Genomic DNA, 15,145 nt, shown 5'->3' with positions numbered 1-15,145 from the left:
TCTCCCACTCCCCCTGCTTGTGTTCCCTCTTTCGCTGGCTGTCTCTATCTCTGTCGAATAAATAAATAAAATCTTTAAAAAAAAAAAAAAAAAAGAAAATAGGGATGCCAGTCTTTTCTTATTTAAATAGGAGTAGAAGCCCAGTAAGACTGCTGTTGTGGAAAAGACGACACCTGGGAAAACTGCCTTCTAATTTTTAAGCAAATCACTAGTTTTGATTTGTGCTTAGTGGACCATTGCATCTTGCCATTAGTAGCCGAATGCTCAACTTCAATAACCAGACCTGAATCTCTGGTTCAATTAAACTGGGGTTCCATTAATGAAAATAAGATCATCAGAGACCCCACAGTTCTCTGCTGACTAACAGTCATTAGCTAATGTGCACTGGGAACTGACAAAGTGAGCAGTGTATTAGTGTGGTAACACTGGCTTTTTGGAAACACAATCATCTTATTAATTTCATTAAATGCTCTTGACCAAGTTACATGACATTCAACAAAATGCACTCTAAAATGGAAGTTTTAAGGTTTCCTTTTTTGCTCGAGTGAACATACTAGAAAGCATCCATAGGAAGCTACAACTACTTTCTGTGGCAGCTTCGTTGGGATCTCAGTGTGTGCATTTAAAATAAAGTACCACAATTTACATGAATACTGTACAGTCAGTTATAAGAGCACACAGTCATTTTCTCATGCAATTCAAATATCTCATCATAGGGAGTCCATTATTCAGACAGACACAAAAACAAATAGCTGAAATGAAGAAATATCTCCTGGCTTTTTCAAGATTAGAAAGTCTGCCCTTAGGCATAATTCATTAGCTACACCTTTCAAATAAAATATTTTATACAGAGAACAATTATTATTATATTCATTTATATTAAGTTTCAAAGCACACAAATGACAAAATTAGCAATTGAAAAGTATTTGTAGAAAGAGAACCACAAAGTTCAATGTACAGTAGCTCCCTCCCATCGCTGGGGGAGATGTTCCAAGACCCCTAGTGGATGCCTGAAACTGGATAGTACCAAACCATATACATACCATTTTTTCCTATATGTACATACCTCTGATAAAGTTTAATTTATAAATTAGGCACAGTGAGACATTAACTACAACTAATAATAAAATAGAACAATTATAACAATATACTGTAATAAAAGTTATGTGAATGTGTTCTCTCTCTCAAAATATCTTATTGTGCTGTACTCACTGTTCTTGTGACGATGTGAGATGATAAAATTTCTACGTGACAAGATGAAGTGAGGTCAATGATGTAGGTGTGTGACCTAGTGTTAGGCTACTACTGACTTTCTGATGATGTATCAGAGGGAGGATCATCTGCTTCTGAACCATACCTGATGGCAGGTAACTGAAACCTCAGGTAAGGGAGGACTGCAGTATTTTCATGTAATCTTAACTGCCATGCATGTGCAATGAGCTCTTCTTTAAGAGAAACCTTATGGTTATAAAGTAAGAGAAATATAATTGGGATTCACAGGGCAAAAGAAATATGCTATTAGGTGATGATCATTAATTTTCTTTCTTTCCTTCCTTCCTTCCTTCCTTCTTTCCTTTCTCCCTCTCTCTCTCCCCCCACCCTTCCTTCTTCCCTTCCCTTCCTTCCTTCCCTCTTTTTCTCTCTCTTTTTATCTTTCTCTCTCTCTCTCTCTCTCTCTCTTTCTTTCTTTCCTCCATGCCCAGTGTGGAGCCCAACACAGGGCTTTAACTCATGAACCTGAGATCAAGACCTGAGCCGAAATCAAGAGTCAGATGCTTAACTGACTGAACCACTCAGGTGCCCCTGATTATTAATTTTCTGTTTGACTCAAGTTGACTATCATTTTGTATTGATATCTCATTTATGGAATTTTAAAAATATATACTAATTTCCTCTTCTACAAGTTGGGATCAAATATGACCTATGAAAATTTTCTATTTAACTATAATACTGAGTTAATGATGCAATTAATATTTATTCAAATTCCTTTTTAATCTTAAGCACCATATATGTCCTTGAACTTTAAATTAAAAAAAAGATACTTAAAATATCTGGATATAGACTTGCATTTTCATTTAAAGACGTAATTAATTCTTAAAACATTAAGCTAGAGAGATAAAAGAAGAAAAGAGCATTCACAATTGCTCTCTGAGTTATCTGATAGGTTTTACAGCTTAGTCATTTCTGTTACTGAAAGCATTCACAGCCTATTAGATACAGATAGAGTGTTTGGTTATCAAAAACATGCTTGCTCCTTTCATTCTGTGGTGACTCTTCCATTGAGATTGATTTGTGACCAGAGGTGTTTACGGTGGCTGTCTGGGGAGTGAGATCTTTTTCATCCTTCTATATATTTTCTAAAGGTTCTTTAATGAATATGGGTTATACATATTCTCTCTAAAGATAGTGTATATAATAAATATACAAATTCTCACTGCCTGTGCCCTGTGTTACCAAAATGTCCTGCCTAAAGTTGCCAATTGTGTAAATAGGTGATGGGGACATGGGGTTTATTACGTCCTCTCTACTTTTCTGAAGTTTGGAAATTTTGTAATAGAGAGCTTAGAATTATAGTGTCTGCTTACACATAGTTCCCTGCCAGGGTTTATACTGAAGAAGTTATAAAATACGTCCCAATTCTCCAGGAATATACAACTTAGGACATGTAATGCTGATGAGGATTGACATAAAAAAGTACACCAAGATGGGCGCCTGGGTGGCTCAGTGGGTTTAGTGTCCGACTCTTGGTTTAGGCTCACGTTGTGATCTCAGGGTAGTGAGACCCAGCCCTGCCTTGGGTTCCATGCTCAGTGCGGGAGTCTGCTTAAGATTCTCTCCCTCTGCCCCTCCCCCTGCTCATAGACTGAGCTCTCTCTCTCTCTCTCTAAAATAAATAAATAAAATCATAAAAAATACATCAAGAATAAATGAATACAGGATAAATAAGAGAGTAAAACAGTTCATTTCTATAACTCATTCATTTTATCATAGCTATCTCTTTCCTCCAGCTTCTACTTTGACCTCTCTGAAACTTTGACCCTGCTCTCTTCCCCATCTGTTATCTGAGAATCAACAAGTCCTGCCTGTGTGTCTCCTGCAGCGTCTCTCAGGCTCATCACTTACCACGTAGCCACTGACATGTTATGCCCAGATGGCTGCAAAGACATCTGAGTTGTAATTCTTAATCTCTGGTCTCACTCAACTTAAACATTCATCTTGACTCCTGATGTCACATTCATCTTCCTAAAACAGGCATTATTGTTTCTCTACTTTAGGAGCAGGACGCACACTCTTCTCGTATTCTTCCCAGCCATTCTGCCCACTGAGGCCATTCCTCTTACTAATTCCTCAGAAAACTCATCCATGCATTCTGCTGTTTCCTTGTCTTTGCCCAGTCTTCTGCACCACCTTACAGTTCCATAAACCCTATATTGATTTATAATAAAAACTTACTCAAGTATTCACTGAATACTTTCAAGACCTACTTCTTCCATAAGTGCCTTATTATGGCCATCATTTTACCTTCTTTGGGATTACTTCTGTGTTTTTGAGTGTCATCTGAGCCACAGGACTTTTGTTTGGGTAAGTGATCCAGTGGTTCTCAACCCAGGCTGCACATTAGAATCACTGAAGGCATTTAAAAGATATCCATCCAAGGCCAATTAAATCAGAATCTCTGTAGATGAAGCATAGACATTAGGAAAAAAAAATTTTTTTTTAAACAAATTATTTATAAAATGTCCCAGTGATTCTAACAAACAGGAAGTTGAGACCCACTCATCTAAATAACACTAGGTTTCTTGATGTGTATGTACTATTCGTTCATTTGGTCAAGAACTATGGGTATTTATTACAGAGGTACAAAACTGGTAGCCCTGGCATGGTTAGGCTCATAGAGTGTTTTAAAAAAATTTAGGCTTTAGACAATATTTTAAATTTGGAAGATTTATCATAAACATTGAGCTACCTAGCTCCTCTTGGGGAAAAAAAAAAGGAAGATCTGGTGAGACTGTGCATGAATTCTAAGCAAGGCAACACTTGGTTAGAATGGAACTGCAGGGGCGCCTGGGTGGCTCAGTCGTTAAGCGTCTGCCTTCGGCTCAGGGCGTGATCCTGGTGTTCTGGGATCGAGCCCCACATCAGGCTCCTCCGCTGGGAGCCTGCTTCTTCCTCTCCCACTCCCCCTGTTTGTGTTCCCTCTCTCGCTGGCTGTCTCTATCTCTGTCAAATAAATAAATAAAATCTTAAAAAAAAAAAAAAAAAAGAATGGAACTGCAATATTCCTTCTAGATGGAGAATGAGCTTCTAGTTTGCTACAGTCCTCACTACTCCTTATCAGCTCCCTTGCAGGGGCTGAGTACTAACTACCATTTATTCTATCATTTGCACAATTGTCAACATTACTGCTTTAACAGTAGAGAACAATTCTTTGAAGCCTTACCTGACTCCTTTCCCCTAAGGACCTCCTCCACTCTCAATAAGGCATACTGTTGAGCAAAAAATGTTTCTAGGTATCAAATATCTAGGCATCCAGCCCACTTTACTCATTTATGTTATCTGATCGGCCTCCATAGTAATTTGAGTTTGCAGCCCCTGGCCTGCAAACACTGTGGCAAAAACTGTGTTAGATGCTAGGGATATAGAAGAATGAGATACAGTGTTCTTTTTGGAGGAAGTCACACTTTATTGGGAAATGCAGACATATTAAAAAGTATTGTAAAAAAAAAAAAAAGAAAAAGAAAGGAAAAAAAAGTCCTGGAAAGAAGGGAACAGTGCTTGTTAGAAAGACTGCACAGAAGAGGTAACATTCGAGTTCAATCTAGAAAAATGAACCGGGAGTGTCTCCAGGCAGAAAGGCAAAGAAGCTGTTTTAGGCCAAGAAACAACAATTCCCAAATATGAACGTGTGCAAGCCCACGGCGAGGTCAGAAAGTCGCACGTGGGGAATGAGAGATTAAGCTCTGGAGTAGGTTGGCATAGGGGAGTTTGGTTTTGTGTGAGTTCCTAAGGGTTTTTTCATTTTGTCTTCTAAGATAGTGAGAAAGACATTAAAGGTCTTTAATCGAAGAGAGACATGATCACATTTCTATTTCTATTATCAGAAAGATAATTACGACAGCAACGTGGAGATTAACTGGGAGGCTAAGGTGAGTGATGGTGGAGACCCGATCAATGAAAGCAGCAACAGGACAGAGGAGCAGACAGATTCGAGAGATGTTTCGGAAGTATAATTGGCTGGGCCTGGAAGCATACAGGAAAAGGAGAGGACTAATCAAGGATGTTTTGATTTGGTATATTAAAGCCCAGAAAATATTTTAGCTGCTAAAGAGAAATTTAAAATGATTTATCACAGACACGAGTCGATGTTAGAGTGACTTAATATTTAACTTCAAGCTATAAAGCATCATTGCAGTGCTGGGTTTTTTTTTAACCCTTTTTTTGTTCTTTCAAATAAATATGCTTATATTTTAAGTGCCTGGTGCATACCTGACTCTGCTGAACTTAGAGGATGACCTCCAAATTTTATTTCCGTTTGGCGGAGTTTAGTCATGTTTAGCAGCTGTGTGACTTGTGGAACATCTGTCGTTAGTTGGCAGCTCCGTGGAATAATGTCTGTGGGTTCATCTGTTGGAAAGGGGACACCATATCCAGCTGAAAATAAAGACAAACACTCATCCCCCAAATGTAAGTCATTTTTGCCAAATGGACATATCTTCTAAACGAAACCAATTAAAGTAAAACATTTTATTTATTTTTATCTTCTTCTTGTTATTTTTAAGATTTTATTTATTTATTTGACAGAAAGAGAGTGAGAGAGGGAACACAAGCAGGGGGAGCAGGAGAGGGAGAAGCAGGCTCCCCACTGAGCAGGGAGCCCAACTTCCAGGATCTGGGATCATGAACTGAGCCAAGGGCAGACGCTTAACCACTGAGCCACCCAAGCATGCCTAAAGTAAAACACTTTAGAGTATGACTTTGAAAGAGTTACTCAACCTTACGGCTTCGGCTTTCTCATCTGTAAAATGAGTGTTGTAATTTTACTGCTTACTTTGTAGGACTGTAGGAAAGATTAAATGAGATAAAGTGTATAACATATACAACAGGTTCAGAGACTTGTGAAATAGAGCATTCTTTGGATATATTTTACACTTATTTTTCAATACTAGAATGTGACTCAAGAAAAGAGCTAGTTAGGTGTGCTCTGATGCAGATCTTTGGGAGTTCAGTGGCTCAATTATAAGAGATCAATATGCACAAAGACATAGTTGAATAACACCTAGAGACATCATACGAGTAAAGTAATTTTTTAACTTTTTATTTTGAAATAATTTTAGATCTACAGAAAAGTCACAAAAATAGTATATTGTTCATAATACCCTTTACCCAGCTTCCCCTAACATTAACATCTTACCTTTGAATACTTTCAAAGAAAGAACAGTTTATTATAATTAAAATAGTATTTTTATTATTATAATTTGTATTCCTAATGAGATTTGATATCATTCATATATACTTACATGGATATACAAATTTCCAGTTAAGTAAAATTCTGTGTTCATGTTCTTAACCCATTTTGGTCTTAGAACATTACTTTCTTATTTATTTGTATGACCTCTCTTATGGCAAAGATATTAAGCCTTGTCATATGTAGTAAGCAGGAATTAAATCAGTGTTAGCATTCCAAAAAGCAATTTTTCTATATGTTTCAAAAGCCTTAAAAAGGTACATTCCACTTTACTCAGTAATTTCACTTTATGAATATTTTCTCTTCTTCTTCTTCTTCTTCTTTTTTTTTTTTTTTTTTAAGATTTCTTTATTTGAGAGACAGAGAGAGTACACACACCTAACAAGTAGGGAGAGGTGGAGGGACAGGGAGAGATAGTCTTTTTTTTTTTTTTTTAATGATTTTTTATTATATTATGTTAGTCACCATACAGTACATCCCCGGTTTCCGATGTAAGGCTCGATGATTCATTAGTTGTGTATAACACCCAGTGCACCATGCAATACGTGCCCTCCTTACTACCCATCACCGGTCTATCCCATTCCCCCACCCCCCTCCCCTCTGAGGTCCTCAGTTTGTTTTTCATAGTCCATAGGGGAGAGATAGTCTTAAGCAGACTCTGCTGTGAGCGTGGAACCTGATCAGGGAGTTGTGGCTAGATATGATGACCCTGAGATCATGACCTGAGCTGAAACCAAGAGTCAGCTGCTTAGCCGGCTGTACCACTCACATATTCCTCAGTCTTTTCTAAGGTAAAAAAAAAAAAAGAAAATCAGATGAAGATCTATGTAAATAGGTGTTTATAATTTCTGAAAAGTAAACAACTTGAATTACCAGTAAAGAGCCACACAAAATTCTATTTGTCAAGATGGGAAAGACTCATGATAGGAAGTTAAAGGAAAGTAATATATACAAAACTCTAACTCCACTGCAGAAAATCAATAAATAAAATGCGTGCATGGCAAGAAGACTAAAATGAAATATGCCAAAATGTAAAATAACTTTTGATGGTTAGCTTAAGTGTAAGCTTTATTTTCTTCTACATAAAAATGTCTGTTTTTAATTTTTATAAGTAAAATTTCTAATTTTAGAATCTGGTGGAAAATTTGTGGGTGTATATGTGAAATGAGTAGTAACAAAAATTCAACCAATCATCCCTCAAAAAACATCCTATGTAAGTATAAACTCTAAGCACGTTTATACAGGCAAATGATGTTAGGTTTATATGTATCCAAGTCATGGCAGTTTCCTAATTAGATCCTAATGTCCTAATCTTGAAAAGGAAATGAATCATTTAACTAAAAACTTAAATACTCATCAGCAATGTAATGGCTTCTAAGTGTCCTAATGCTCCAGTAATTAAAAATGCAGTAGATCTACAAATCTTAATTTTCAGGTGTTCTTTGTTGGTCCATTTCTTATTTGTCACCGACATTTAGAAAATCAATATAAAGTAGTTGAGTAGATAAACTCTCGAAATAGAAAACATTTGTAAAAATAAGTAAACTAACTCCAGATATATATTTGACATACCATTTCGAACGCTTCTGAGGTAGAAAAAGATAATTTCCACATCAATGCCAATATTGATAAACTAAGATTTTATATTAAAAGAGGCAGAGAATTCTGTAGGCTATAAGACCCTGAAATAAAATGCTGTATTCTCAATCACATAAAGACAAGTCATGGAGACTTTAGCTTATAGGGATTGTGTGGATGGTACAGGGTACAATGTCATACAAAGTTTGAAATGTATCCAAAACACAACCTGAGTTTCCATCTAGCAAGAAATAGCTGGAAAATCCTTGGTAACCCAAAATCCAAGGCAGAGACTATTACAAAACTCCAATCTGAATTTAACAGGATCATGTCTGACATGCAAATCAGATTTCACAGTAAAAGGATAAATCCCTTCTGTGCCATTTTTCCTTTCTATATATCTAATCTCTCTTTGCATCCACAACTGTCTCACTACTCATCAGATTATTCATCAAGGGAGACTGTGAGCAGTATAAAACCTGCAATAAAAGGAGGAATCAGGGGCACCTGATTGGCTCAGTCGGTTAAGCTTCTGCCTTTGGCTCAGGTCACGATCCCAGGGTCCTGGGATTGAGCCCCATGTTGGGCTCTCTGCTCAGTGGAGAGCCTACTTCTCCCTTTCCCTCTGCCTGCCACTCCTCCTGCTTCCCTCTCACTCTCTGTTAAAAAAAATAAATAAATAAAATCTTAAAAAAAGGAGGAATCAAAGAAAAAACTATTGGTTTATTATTTTTAAAATAAAGACGAATTATTAAGCCCATTTAGCAACTACTCACTCTCAAACTTTGTGACCTGGTAGTTGGATGTTTTGATAGACCGAAGTGGAAGTTAACTCAGCCCCCCACTACCCATCTCACCAATAAATATTCCTTTCTCCATATCCAGTTACTAGGTCACTTTATTTTATGGGTTTCATGGCTTAATTAAAAATAAGAATTCTGGGGCACCTGGATGCTCAGTTGGTTAAGCGTCTGTCTTCAGCTCAGGTCATGATCTCGGTGTTCTGGGATCCAGCCCTGTATCGGGCTCCCTGCTCAGCAGGGAGTCTGCTTCTCCCGTTCCTTCTGCCCCTCCCCCTGCTCGTGCTCTCTCTTGCTCACTCTCTCTCTCAAATAAATAAATAAAATCTTAAAAAAAAAAGAATTGTGAACACAGCATGGATTTTTACATAAAAAATAAGTAGTGCTAAACTGTGAGTACATAGAGGGCATGGTCCACCTTCATTCATTCATTTACTCATTTTATCATTCAGCAAATACTTATTGAGCCTCTACTATGTGCCAGGGAATGTCGTGGTGAGCCAGAGTGACCCTGTCCTGATCTCCTTGAAGCTTACACCTAATAGAGAATATGAAAAAAATAAGTAGCTATTTAATTATAATTTTGTTAAGCGCTCTGAAGGAAAAGTTCAAGGTGTAATGGAAGAGGTAATGGGTGTCAGTGAAAGTGTTTTCTGATAAAGAGACATTTAAACTGAGTCAGAAAAGATAAGCAGAAGGTGGCCTGGTGAAATGAATGGGGAGGGATCATTCAGGTGGAGGGAAAAGAGCATTTGAAGCCTCTGAAGGCAGAAGGACTCTGGTGCATTCTAGGAACTGAAAGAAGACAGTTCTGCCAAAGGGCTGCTTGTGTGGGAGAGAATGGTGACAGAATCCCAACGGTATATTTAGTACAGCATCTGGTTCAAAGGGGATGATCAATAAATAGTCATGGATGAAGGCCCCTTCATAACAGCTGACCTAGATTAAAAGCAGCTGCCAAGTCTTCCACTTCTTTTCTTTGGTTGTTCTTTGCTTAGCTATCTCCTGAGAAGTACTCCACACACATTTTATTTGGATATCACATCTTTCTCCCCCAGATGGCAAATAACAAATCAAACTGGTAATCAGCTACTAAGGGACCAAGGAATATCTGCATTTTTCTTCCAGACAAGTTCTATCTTCTGTAAGAGAATGTGTATGGAAACACGCAGACTGCTTGATTAACATTGGAAAATGACACAGTTGAATTTAAGGTGCTTCTGCTAACAAATCTGAAAAGATGCTATGTTGGCTGGAATGGTCAGCTCAGAATGGCAAAATGGTACACGAAGGAGAAGGCTAAGAGAAAACTGACAGATTTGCTCATGTAGCATTGAAACACAACGAGATGGTAGGTTTTTTGCTGTCTTTGCTCCCAGTATGAGTTAGTATATTAGAATGTTTGAATGACTTTGTATCTCTGGCTTTCTTTGGCTATAAGGCCACCAAAAAATGAGCCATTCTGTAGGTGTTGGATACCTCTGATGAAGATCTTAACTAGCTTTAAAAATTAAGTCATTGGGCACCTGGGTAGCTCAGTCAGGTAAGCGTCCAACTCGATTTTGGTTCAGGTAATGATCTGAGGGTCGTGAGACCGAGTCCCGCATCGGGCTCCGTACTCAGCGGGGAGTCTGCTGGACATTCTTTCTCTCCATCTCCCTCTGCCCCTCCCCCCAACTTGTGTGCATGTTCTCTCTTTCTCTCTCTCTCTCAAATACATAAATCTTTAAAAAAATTAAGTCATCAATTTTAATACATATATAAAGCACTTTATCCATAAAAACATCACTTATTAGCTGTGTGACTCTGGCATGGTAATTTACCTCACTGTGCCCTTGGTCTTAATATCTGTAAAACATGGATTAAAAAATAGTACCTTAGAGGGTTATTGTGATGATTAAATAAGTTAATGTATGTAAGGGTCTAAGAACAGTGTCTGGTACATAGCAAGTACTATATAAATGTTTATTATTAATAACATATACTTACGTCAATTATTTCATTATAATGGAAACAAAATCACTGTGTCTTAGTATGTGTTTTTTATAATAAAAGGTCTTGATATTTAAAGGGGTAAATAAGCCTGAACTACACTAAACACTTAGCTATCCTGAAATGAATCATACCCTTAGGTTTTTTTTATTTTATTTTATTGTGGAGAAATTCACATTAATATATTAATAAAAATTAAGGATTTTAAAGTGAACAGTTCATTGGCACACAGTACATTCACAGTGCTGTGCAACCACCACCTCTATATAGTTTCAAAACGTTTCCATCATTCCAAAGCAAAATCTCTTATCCATTAGCCAGTTTCTGTCCATTCCCTCTAACTCCCAGTTCCTGGCAACCACAAATCTGCATTCTATCTTTATGGATTTATGGACATTTCATATAAATGGAATCATGCAACATGTGACTTTTTGTCTGTGTGTATCATACATACTTGTTTTGTTTATCCATTCATCTGCTGATGAACATTTGGGCTGTTTCCACATTTTGGTTATTGTGAATAGCACTGCAATGAACATGCATGTACACGTATCTGTTTTCCATTCTTTTGGGTATACACCTAGGAGTGGCACTGCAGGTTCATATGGTAATTCTGTGTTTAACATTTTCAAGGAACTGCCAAACTGCCTTTTATAGTGGGTGAACCATTTGGCATTCTCATTAACATTGTACAAGGATTCCAATTTCTTCACACCCTCGCCAGCACTTGTTTTCTATTAAAAAAAATTATAGCCATCCTAGTGAGTGTGCAGTGGTATCTCATTGTGGTTTTGATTTGCATTTCCCTAATGACTAATGCTGTTGAGCAATTTTTCATATGTTTGTCAACTATTTGTATATCTTCTTCAGAGAAATATCTGCAGTAGTTAAGTCCTTCAACCATTTTTTAATTGGGCTGTGTGTCTTTCTATTGTTGAGTTGTAAGAGTCCTTTACATATTCCAGATACTGGAAGATATCAGAATATTCCATATATATACTCTCTATATGTAGAATCTGAATATTTATCCTATCAGATATATGATTTGCAAATATTTTCTCCCATTCTGTAGGTTGTCTTCTCAATTTCTTAATAGTGTCCTTTGATACACAAAAATTTTTTAATTTTAATGTCCAATTTATCTATTTTTAACATTTTGTTGCTGTGCTTTGGGGTCGTACCTAGGAATCCACTGACAAATCTAAGGTCATGGAGATTAAGCTCTATTTTTTTCCTAAGAGTTTTATTTAGCTCTTTTATTTAGGTCACTGATCCATTTGAATTAGTTTTTATATATGGTGTGAAGTAGGGGTCCATACTCATTCTTTTGCATGTGGATATCCAATTGTCCCAGACCATTTGTTGAAGAGTCTCTTCTCCCTTCATTGAATGTTCTTGGCACCCCTGTCAAAATTATACGTATGGGTTCATTTCTGGACTCAATTCTATTCCACTGGTGTGTTATGTCCATTCTAACTGTACCAAACTGTTTTGATTACTGCAACTCTTGAATTAAGTTTTGAAATTGGGAAGTATGAATCCTCCAACTTTGTTCTTTTTCAAGATTGTTTTTGGCTATTTTGGTCCCCTTGCAATTCCATATGAATTTGAGGATTTGCTTTATCATTTCTGCAAAAAAAGCCATTGAAATACTGAGAGATTGCATTGAATCTCTAGATCTCTTTGGGTTATACCGACATCTTAACAATATCAAGTCTTTCAATCCATACACATCAGATGTATTTATTTCCATTCTCTTAGGTCTTCTCTAACTCCCTTTAGCAATGTTTTATAGTTTTCAGTGAACAAGTTTTTCATCTCCTTGATTAAATTTATTCCTAGGTATTTAATTATTTGTGATGACATTATAAATGGAATTGTTACCCTTACAATTTTTAAGATGTGACGTTCTATTATAAATAATATTTATAATACCTACTTATAAAACACAATTGATATTTTAATCAGAATAAATCTGTATCTTGATATATAGATATTCATAACCCATTTTTGTGGGACCTACTATTGATTGGGCACCTCTGCCATGCTGAGATCATACCCTTTTTTTCTTGCCCTGGGGTGGTTTACTGGGCAAGGGCAATCTGAGTTCAACTTTGCTGCAGGAAGGAGTGGGAATGCAGTCTTAAACCGAAGAGATCTGAGTATGATGTGCATCACCTGACCTGGAGATAGAGAGGCAGGAAAACACTCAACAATGCTGATTATTAAAAACACTAAAGCATTCCAGTTATTGAGGAAGGTAAATATGTATACTGTTGAGGAAGGAACAGTCAGAGGCTTGGCCTAGAGTTCCACCTTCTGTGACCTCAGCACAAGATGCCTTATTTCCGTGGATCTTATTTCCTCTCTGTATAATTAGGACATTGGATTAGATGATCTCTAAGGCCTTCCCTGCTCAATGAGTCTATTAAGGCACTACAACAGTATTTCTAGTTTTTTTCTGTGGCCTTTGAAGGGATAATTTTCTTCACATTGCTTGACATTCAATAAAGGCTTACTGAATAGAGAGAATGACTGAATGAATAACTGAACGAACAATTAGCCAATTCTTACTTCATTAATTCATCAAACATGTATTACAGATTACCAGTGCCAGGTCATGTGCTAGAGGTAAAAATATGGAGACTTTACGAATGCCCTCAAGGGCCTCTCAGTCTGAAATCATACTTTTAATTATTCTCCTCTTCTTCCATTTCTGAACACAGAACACATATGCCCAAGTACTGATATTTTAGAAAGCACTGAACTAGGGTGTCAGGACATGTGTAAAATCATTACTGGCAGAGCATTAAGTCCATACTTAGTGGATAATCGCGTGCTCTTTCCTCTCTTCTCTTTGCTCTCCTCTTGTTTTTCTCTTATCTAACGAACTGTACATATATTGTTTTTTTAAATGCAGAATGATACTAGTTAATCAATAATTCAGTCATGCAAATGCCTAAAAATGCCAGTCCACGTTCCCTCAGGAACCATAAAAGTCATAAATTCAATGGAATCAGCAAGCTTTACTACTTGTCCAGCATCAGCCATTCCTCTGGGCAAGTGAAAAACTGGTTAATTTCTTGTTTTAGGGTCCTAATAACTCACTTTCTATTATATCCCACTGTGTAAACAGAGAACAGCAATGGAATTAGGCAACATTTTCTAGCTTGGGTGAGTTTAAGAGGTTCTAGAGTGAAATGTAGCAGCTTAAACAAACTAAGGACAACAGGGTACTGAGCTTAAGCAAGCATTTAAAACAATATCTTTAAACTGAATCTCAGAATGAAATGTAAGAAATAGGTAATAGAGTTTCCTATGATAAAAGTCTCAAATCTTATGACTAACAGAGCTGTCTTTGCAGAAGAAAATGTCCCCTCCCCCTACCTTCAGTATAAAAGACAAAGGGACATCCATTACTTACTGAATACAGACATTCTTAACACAGCCAGTCACCAAATTCTGGCATTCTCATTTCATGATGTCTTCTCTCTCTCTCTTTCAAAAATTTCCCTTCCCTTCCATCCTCCCAAGAAAGGCAGTACATTGTAGTAATTAGCAGTATAAACTTGAAGCCTACTGCCAGGGTTCAAAACCTGCCTCTAAGGCTGCCTGGGTGGCTTAGTCGTTAAGTGTCTGCCTTTGGCGCAGGGCGTGATCCCAGGGTCCTGGGATTGAGCCCAGCATCGGACTCCCTGCTCTGCTGGGAGCCTGCTTCCTCTCCCACTCCCCTTGCTTGTGTTCCCTCTCTCGCTGGCTGACTCTCTTGTGTTAAAGAAATAAATAAAATCTTTAAAACAAAAAACAACAACAACAAAAACCCCCCAAAAAACCTTGCCTCTACTATGTAATAGTTGTGTGACCCTAGGCACGTTATTTGACTTCTCTGTGCCTAAGTTTCCCCATCTGTAAAATGGGGATGGTAATAACACCCACTTTACAGAATTTGTATGAGCATTAAATTAAGTTCATATATATAAAGTGTTTGGAACACCTACTGCTTCTATTAGCATCATCACCATTGTTACCACTTCTGCTGCCAACTTCCTTGACCACGGACACTCAATTTGCCCCATACTGTGTTATCCTTTGTTGCCTTTTACCAAATTGTGTTGACAACGAACTCTTGCAGTGTTTACTTTTCTGGTGTGTAAAGTTACACAGAGCACTCTGAGGAGGAAGCTTGCTCTACCTCTTTATGTCAAAGTATGCAGCCCAGTAATAAAATATTATATTAAATCATACCTCCCACCCCTGCCATGTACCAAACTGAACTCCCTGTTCCTTCGACATATCAGGTCTATTCACG

At 37.3% G+C, this 15,145-nt stretch overlaps 1 protein-coding gene across 15 annotated transcripts in view; it reads right to left on the bottom strand.

Annotated features, from left to right (window-relative positions):
- Nucleotides 1-15,145, bottom strand: part of CFAP20DC (CFAP20 domain containing) — a 235,926-nt gene that overhangs the window by 104,835 nt on the left and 115,946 nt on the right. For 9 of the 15 annotated variants that reach the window (XM_040628608.1, XM_040628613.1, XM_040628612.1 and 6 more), the window contains one exon: nucleotides 5,488-5,652. The exons of 3 other annotated variants lie outside the window; for them this stretch is intronic. In XM_040628608.1, coding sequence (XP_040484542.1) covers nucleotides 5,488-5,652 — 165 coding nt within the window. Of the gene's footprint in view, nucleotides 1-5,487; nucleotides 5,653-7,055; nucleotides 7,253-15,145 lie in introns of those variants that run through there. 3 more of the 15 variants (XM_040628609.1, XM_040628620.1, XM_040628621.1) reach the window with 2 other exon arrangements.

Source organism: Ursus maritimus, unplaced genomic scaffold (genome assembly GCF_017311325.1).
Source record: "Ursus maritimus isolate PB19 unplaced genomic scaffold, ASM1731132v1 scaffold_14, whole genome shotgun sequence".
NCBI lineage: Eukaryota > Metazoa > Chordata > Mammalia > Carnivora > Ursidae > Ursus > Ursus maritimus.
Note: the sequence above shows the minus strand (reverse complement) of the source record. Positions and strands in the feature narration are given on the sequence as shown.